General features: G+C 30.8%; 1 protein-coding gene across 1 annotated transcript; it reads right to left on the minus strand.

Moving 5' to 3' along the window:
- Positions 1-2608: 2608 nt before the first annotated feature.
- On the minus strand, positions 2609-6664 carry LOC11431479 (leucine-rich repeat receptor-like serine/threonine-protein kinase BAM3). The gene is made up of 2 exons (XM_003617251.4): positions 3900-6664; positions 2609-3245 (listed from the first exon to the last, which is right to left on the minus strand). The coding sequence occupies exons 1-2, from the start codon at positions 6463-6465 to the stop codon at positions 2908-2910; spliced, it is 2904 nt and encodes a 967-aa protein (XP_003617299.1). The 5' UTR covers positions 6466-6664; the 3' UTR covers positions 2609-2907.
- Between the last annotated feature and the right edge of the window lie 1987 nt (positions 6665-8651).

The following is an 8651-nucleotide window of genomic DNA, read 5'->3' on the forward strand; positions in this document are numbered from 1 at the left end:
TAATGAGATTAAATTAAGTGTGCTTGGAAACATGTGTTATTAAAATTACACCTTTTAATTTAAACCATTTATTTTAATTTAATGGTTGACAAACATTCATTTCATTATCACATAAGATACTTATTCTCACTATAGTTTTCCGTCTTCAAAAATTTGATTTCTCATCCCTTAAAAAAAATTTGGTTTCTCATAAGTGAATTTTTTTTTATCCACCCCTATTCCCAAAAAAAAAAAGAAACTTTTGACCCCCTTTTCAAAATTATATACCAAAATGACCTACTTTTGACGTTCTCACATCGAGATTTGTTGTGTAAAATGGTGATCAAGCATTCTCTTGGTCATAACAAGTAATAAGGTGGTAAATACATTCCTTCAAAAAAATCGGTAAATACATATCGTTTGCATGAAAATCATGTTAACGATTTCCACAAAACATACAATCAATCATTTTAACCAAACCAACGAGAAGAGAAAGGTAACGAACGTCATCATGTATCAAGAAATTAGAGTTTTACAAAGTTTAATAAAAAAGATTTGATAAAATGGGCCGTCCCAATCAAAGTGGAGGTTTGGCTCTCGTTGTAAAGATGAGACTTAATAAAATATAAACCCATTTTTTTTTAAATAACAACATTCTATTTAACTTGCAAATAACATCCATAGACATAAAAAAAATTAGTCATCATTATAACTAACACAAAAAATATGCATAATCTAATCAATAACATAAAATTTTCTGACTGTTCTTGGTAAATTATGCGGTGTTGAAATTGAACTATAATGTTGAAGCTGAATCACTAAATAAAATCAAGAGATGAATAGAAATTAAAAAATAAAATTCCAAATTAACAAATTAGCAAAGAAAAAGAATTAATTAGCAATTAGAAAATAAGAAATAAAATTATGTGAACGGAAATTAATTTTTGATAATTTTAGGTGTTCGTGAGCAATTATTAGGCGCTTAAAAAGCAATTTTAAACAAATAATTGGGTGAGGGTCATTGGGTCTACTTATAATAATTTTTTTGGAATTCTGCTCTTTACCCAGAATATTTTGCTCATTTCCAAAATAAAAGTTCAAAATGCCCTTACGTGATTTAACATGCGATAGTACTTCCCTCATTTCCAACCTATACTACCATTTCCACCTATAAATACCCCTCCATACTTCCGTAATTCCTCACACCATATCACTTTCTCCCCCTCCTCACTCTATCCCTCTATTTTTCTTCTTTCTTTCTTTTTTCAATATTTTATTTGGGGACAAAAGTGATCAAACTTCTTCGGGATAAAATAGTGAGTAACCGACCTGGGGAAGTGATCAACCCTAGGGATAAGTTTAAATCTGCTTTTTTTACTCCATAAACTTTTTACCGTGGGTAAAAAGATTTTTCTTGGTGTATAAAAAAAACCAGATTTAAATTTAGCTCAAGGGTTGATGATGTATTTTTCCCATGAAGACTGCTCATTATTTTACCCCACGAAGATTGATCACTTTTTATCCCCAAGAGGGAGAAAATAAGTAGAATAAATTAGTAAATTCGAATAAATTATTGTATCAATTATTCTGTTGTATGAATTCTATTAATAAAATGAGATATTGTTATATGCATCAATTTTGTTTATTCCTTTTTATTTTATATTTGCTTTTATTTTCTTATTTTATATTTAATGAATAAATATTAATTTAGTTCATTTTATTTTATTTATATTTGTATTTATTTAATGTATAATATTGAATCAATATTTATTTTAAGTTCATAAATAAATTAGAATACAGTAAATATGTAAATAAATTAACTTTAATAAAGTGAATAAAATAATTTAGAATAAAGTAAATAAAATAATTTAGAATAAAATAAATAAAATAATTTGAATATAGTAAATAAATTTTAAAAAAGTAGCCACTATGCGCCACTTAACTCAGCGTGAATTAGAATAAAATTTGTGTATTGACTAAATTCGATTAAAGTTATGTATTAAAAAAATTGAAAAAAAGGCCTAATGGAAAATAATTTAGTGCTTATGTTTTGTATGCACTAAATGCAGTCAAAAAACAGTAAAAAAAACGTGTAAAACTCAATAAAACCAAGGTTGAATAACCGACCAAAGTCCAAAAAACGTGTTCTTGAGTTGTGACCACTTGCCAAACTGGCGTGAGTTAACTCACGCGAGTGTTAACCTGAGCGCGAGTTAACTCACACTAGTGTTAAACCTTGCGTGTGTTAACTCACGCTAGTGTTAAACCTGGGCGTGAGTTAACTCACGCTACTGTGTCCGGTTGTTCATTCATTTTAATGCATTGTAAATGGTTTTTACACGCTTTTGTTAATTTTTTGCATTTATTTTATGATTGCATATTGAATTAAAAACTCGAATAAAGTCAATAAATAAATTAGAATAAATTCAGCATGAATTCGAATAAAAATTCCAAAAAAAAGGTGTTGAGAAAAATACAAAACAAAGGGGAGACACACAAAGAGAGAGAGAGCATGTGTGTTGAGAAAAATGGCATGAAGGGGTATTTCCTTTTGCTTTTTGTCTTTAATATTTCTAATTGATAAAAGAAAAAAACTAAACAATTTTTTGTGGAAATTCTAGACAAGTAGTAAAGGGAAGCCAAGCCAAGGTATGCATTCATAATTCAACTTCAATCTCAATCCTAAATTGTATTGCAGTGTGTTAACAGTAATTGAATCCCCTCTACCAACTATAGTTTTATTTTTTTGAACAGGTCCAACTCTAGCTAATAAATAGTTAAACAAAATCTTCAAAATTCTCAAATAACACAAACTAGCTAGTTAGGAAAATTAACACCTAGCCAACATGAACACATAGATACAAGTCACACCTTATTCTTTATTTCTTCTTTCTCTTATTTATAATAATTTCCTTGATGACTCACTCATTACACTTGAAATATATTTGGTTGCTTTACTTGTCCTAGCATTTCAACCACTTCTCTCATGGTTGGTCGTTCCACACTTTGTTCCTCAACACAACACATAGCTACAAAGAATAACTGCATTGCTTCATCTAAAGGAATATTGTTATGTAACCTCCCATCAAGAATCTTCACCACACTTTCTTTGTTCCAATCAGTTTTTAACTTGGTCCATTGAACAATATCCATTCCTTCTTCACCAAAATCTCCCACTGGCCTTCTCCCTGTTAAAAGTTCTAGTAGCACCACCCCAAAGCTGTATACATCACTTTTCTCATCCACTTTCAATGTGTATGCATATTCTGTAACATAACATAATTCAGAATCAGTTTACATAATTGCTTCCTTTCACAATTTAAACTATAATATCTATATGCTTTTGGTTATTGTGCATATGTTAGCTACTAGAGATATGATATATATTAGTGGGTTATATATAGTCAGAAAAAGATGGTTGTGATTTGTTTGGGTTTGAATATAATTTTATGGTTTCAAGGCATGCAAAAGAACAAACCAAGCTTGGTATAAGAAAAGCAAAAGATTGAAGAATTTTCCTTTGTAAGTGGAGCATTTACTAGTCTTGGAATTCACGTACATGAAGGACATAATGTGGTCCCAGATAATGGCAAGAATGTGCTATTTATAGTGGTGTAAAAAGGGAATGTTTTGTGTCAATTAAAAATAACAGAAAAAAAGTATATTCATTACCTTCATATTGACTTTTTGACTATGAATATTTATCTGATTATTAAATGGATCCAAAATAATCATAACTAATGTTGATTTGGACTCACTCATTCTACCTGGTCAAATCACTACAGTAATCTAAACAATATTTTCGGGTAGCTTAAGCTAGGCAATAATGTGTCCATAACTTCTACTTTAAATAGTTTTCAATTTTCAGTCTAACTGATTTAAATATATATCTATATTTTGAATATCAAAATTAAAAGTACCTGGAGCAATGTAGCCATAAGAACCAACAATGGAAGACATGCATTCAGAAGTCCCACCAGTATCTTGCAGCAAGAACTTAGCAAGTCCAAAATCAGCAACATGAGCCTCAAACTCAGAGTTCAACAATATGTTATTTGACTTAACATCTCTATGAACAATCAAAGGACAACAATCATGGTGCAAATAGCAAAGTCCTTTAGCAGCTTCAGTTGCTATTTTCACCCTAACATCCCACTCAAGAAACCCCCCTCTTTTCCCATGCAACACTTCACCTAAACTACCATTTGTCATGTACTCATAAACAAGCAAATTAGTGTCTCTATTTGAACAAAATGCTAACAACTTCACAATGTATCTGTGCCTTATTCTACCAAGTGTTTTTATTTCAGCTGATAAACCATTATCATAAGAACAACCTTTGTTAATTCCTAATAACTTTTTCACAGCTACTTTTTCTCCATTTGGCATTGTTCCTCCATATACAACACCAGCACCTCCTCTTCCTATGATGTTACTTTCCTTTACACATCCTAAGATGTCTTCACTTCCATATTCAATCTTCTGAAATGCTGTTAACTTCCATGGATTTGAGTCCCTCTTAATTCCTTTTCTACCCTTCATGATAGCAAATGTTGCAAAAACTAATGAACAAACCAAAAGTGCTAATGCAAACAGAAGCTTATACTTTGCAGGAATTCCAGGTTTCTCACCACCATTTTTCTGAGACTCTAATGTTTCTGATGAAGATTTGTTGCATGGATTCAAATCATATCCACATAACTTTGGATTACCAACAAAGGATGTAGAGTTGAACACTGAGAATTGTCCTATTTCAGGAACTGAGCCAGAGAAGTCATTATGAGAGAAATCAGCTGAAGTTAAGCCCTTAATAGAACCAAGTTCCTTTGGAAGTGTTTGGTTTAGGTAGTTCCATGAGACATTAAGATAGTTAAGTATGTGAATTTGAGAAACCTGAATTGGAATAGGACCTGATAATTTGTTCTGACTCAAATCTAAAAAGGTAAGTGAAGAACATTTACCTATTTCAATAGGAATAGTTCCTGAAAAGTTGTTGAAACTCATATCCAACCTGAGAATGTTCTTCAACTTTCCTATATCTGAAGGGATTTCACCTGAGAATCTATTTCCATGAAGAAGCAGAATCTGCAAGTTTGGAAAGTTTCCAATAGAATTTGGTAGTGATCCGGATAAACGGTTGTTCGAAAGATTTATCTCTCCAAGTTTAGAAGTGTTTGTGTTTGTGATTTCTTGTTGTGGAAGAAAACCACCAAGCAAATTGTTTTGAAGTTCAAGAAGTGAAAGTTGAGGCAAATAAAGAAAACCCTTTGGTATTGAACCTGTTAAATAGTTTTGTCCTAAACGAACTCTTTGAAGTGTGTAACATTGACCAAACTCATTAGGCAAAGAACCAAACAAAAAATTGTTAAGCAAGATTAGAATCTTTAACCTTTTTCCAAGACATAAAGATTTAGGTACTAATCCAGTGAGTTTATTTGTTGATAAATCAAGTTCACTCAATTTACCATTCTTTCCAAGCTTAGAAGGAATAGAACCTGTGAAGTTGTTTTGCCAAAGCTTTAACACTTCCAAATTTGGTAACTCAGAAAAAAAAGATGGAATTTCACCATAGAGTTTGTTGATGAACAAGTTCAAGAGTGTGAGTTCGCGAAGATTTGAAAACTCATTAGGTATGTTTCCATTTAACTCATTGTTTGACATATCAAGAGATTTCAAACTACTAAGATTCCCTAATTGAGGTGGAATTGAACCATTAAGTTGATTGGTTTGCAAGAAAAGTGTGTCTAGTTTGTAAAGTTTTCCTAGCTCATGTGGAATTGAACCTTTCAAACCACAGTTTGCAAGATCAAGATGAACTAAATTAACAAGGTTACCAAAATGAGGTGGAATTTCACCATCAAACTCATTGTAATAACCTAACAAAAGGTGTGTAAGATTAGTAAGATTTCCAAGCTCAAAAGGTATGAAACCTCTCAAATCATTACCTGCAAGAGACAAATAGTTAAGCTGCAACATGTTACCATATTTTGAAGGAATTTCTCCATAGAAAAAATTTCCTCCAAAATTCAAGTACTTGAGTTTAGGTAACTCAGTGACACCAAGAGGGAGTGAACAATTGAACTCATTATTGTAAGCATCAAGAACTTCAAGCTCTTTCAAATGAGAGAATTTCCAACTTAGATTTCCATTGAACATGTTGTTGGATATGTTGAGGAATCTCAAGTTTGATAGTTTTGTGATGGAAGATGAAAAAGTTCCAGAAACATTCAAGTTTGATATATCCAGTGACACAACAGAACTATTGTTTGTGTCACATTGAATACCATACCAAGTAGTACAAAGGGACATGTAGTTAGAGATATTCCAACTTTTTAAAGAAGTTTTGGATTCAAAATCCTGTTTGAGAGAAACTAAGATAGAAGCTTGTGTTTTCAAAGACATAGGAAGTGATGATGATGAAGAAACAGAAACAGAAAGAGTAAGAAAGAGGGTATATAGTACAAAGGTGAAACTAGGAGTATCCATTATTTGTGGAATAACTAGCTTAGAAAGTGAAGTTTTAGAATATGATAAGAGTTTATAGCACTGAATATGCAGAGAGAGTGAGAAGAAGAGTTCTAGGAAGAGGTGACACTATAAATCTATAATCAATCCCTTTTCTTTCTCTTTCACATTCACATACACATTACTTTGATGTCATCTTTAGCTTTTAGAAAGCAAAAGCAAAAGTAGTGTTTAGATAAAAATGCATGACCAACAAGGACTGTTTTATAGGCCAGTTTATTTTTAATTTGGTTTAAATATGCTTTTTTCTGCTTATAAATATATAATTCTTTGCTTTTAATTCTTGTAATTTTTTTTTTTTTGTCTCTAAAGTCTAGCTCAACTGACAATACCGATATTGTTAAGCTGGACATTTTCATTCGGGTTTGAACCTTAAACCTTGTAATTACGTGTGTTGTTTGTCACTTTGTCTAGAACAAAATAATTTTTTTTTATGGGAGAACAAAATAAATTTTTGTTCTCGAAAATTTTCAATTTTTTTATTTTTGATCTTTATTGTTTTCTTTTAGTCTCCCCCAAAAAAAAAATATTGAAATTACTCTGTATAGTATGTAAAATATTTTGATTTTGGCCCTTTAAAATAAGAGCTAAAATTCTACCAAAATAAATAAAAAAGAGCTAAAATGAGTATTGCAATTTGCATGAACCGATTTTAATATGAAGAGGACTAAAACATAACATTGATTATGACATGTTTGATTACTTTCAAGTAAAATTGATTCTACTTGAAGCTATTATAATTTTTTTTTGAAAACTCGATATCCGATCTAAAAACCGACTAATTCGAGATGACCAATCACACTGCGTACTTGCTTGCGGGAACCCCGTTTAAAGCCGGAATAAACTTCGTATGGACTTAACCCACCGAAACTGATACAAGAGGAAATCGAACCTAAGACCTTTACTTGAATAGATTTGATGCTATTTTACTTGAATATTTATCCTTGCATATATCTCTTTACCTTTAGCTCTCTTTTACAAAATCAATTTTAAAAAATTAATTATCGTCACCACATAACCTAACATACACTACAAATAAAATTCATTTATCTGTGAGAATTAAAAATATATTTAAATCTTTTTATTTTATTTTATTTTATTTTATGTTCTATTGGTTTTTGAGCCCTTAAGCTTTATCTGATTTCATAAACCAAGTCCACAAGCAAAGTTGAATCAGATATAGAATCTTCATTTGAAGTAGAAGATATGACATAGCATACAATCTTTAGACCATATCACAAATACCAATCATGGGTAGGAATAAATTGAAAACAATATGCATGCTGAGTGTACATTTATTTTTTTATTTCTTTGCTTCTTAATAAGAGGAGGAAGTGGTGGTGTCATTACCCAACGGGTTGCTTTCTTATTATTCACAAGAATATATGAAAATACTAAGGATGATGATATCTATCCAATTAAAAGTTTTATTAGATAATTACTGGTCCATTATAAAAGTTCTAATAATACTATGTCATTAATCATCTTTCAACAAGCTTAAATTATTGAGCATCGGTAGTTTTATACTTATCCAATTAAAGGATGATGATATCTAAGCAAAGTATTGCATATGTAAGATTAATAGAGTTTAGATACACTAATATTAAAAATTATTTGCACGATCATCCAATCAGACCTCATTGCATTGATATTTTTTGAAATACACTAGTACAAAATAGCATCATGATAAACTCTGATTTGATAACCATGTTCCAAAGTTTTACAGTATATCACATTAATAAGATTCTTATCATGTCAATTTTGTATGACACATGAAAATAATTTTTGATTGCATCACTCTTGTTTTTAGGCTAATAATTAGACCCTAATCCCAATTTTAAATGACTAATTAGAATTTGAGATATGCTGATCACCAAACCATTTTGTATAATTTTCAACGAAAAATCGTACTATCATACTCTTTTTTTTGACGACTCCTCTTATTGACACTTTTTAATATGTCCTATGGTGCGGTGGAGTGGAGGGTGCATGGAGACACGTAAGCACTCCAACATTAAATTAATGTAAGAAATGAGTTTAAATGTGTAAAAAATGTAGGAAAATTTATCATATCTTGAGTGTGGCACTGAATCACCCTTATATAAAAAAGAAAGGAGTATGTGAAATGCGGCACTCATAGATGGATT

Source organism: Medicago truncatula, chromosome 5, assembly GCF_003473485.1.
Source record: "Medicago truncatula cultivar Jemalong A17 chromosome 5, MtrunA17r5.0-ANR, whole genome shotgun sequence".
Taxonomy (NCBI): Eukaryota; Viridiplantae; Streptophyta; class Magnoliopsida; order Fabales; family Fabaceae; genus Medicago; species Medicago truncatula.

What these genes read in the sequence shown, in the direction of transcription:
- LOC11431479 (XM_003617251.4), bottom strand. Translation starts at nt 6,465, where the DNA reads ATGGATACTCCTAGTTTCACCTTTGTACTATATACCCTCTTTCTTACT. An exon ending in TTATGGCTACATTGCTCCAG is followed by an intron (nt 3,246 to 3,899) that starts GTACTTTTAATT and finishes GTTATGTTACAG; the next exon opens with AATATGCATACACATTGAAA.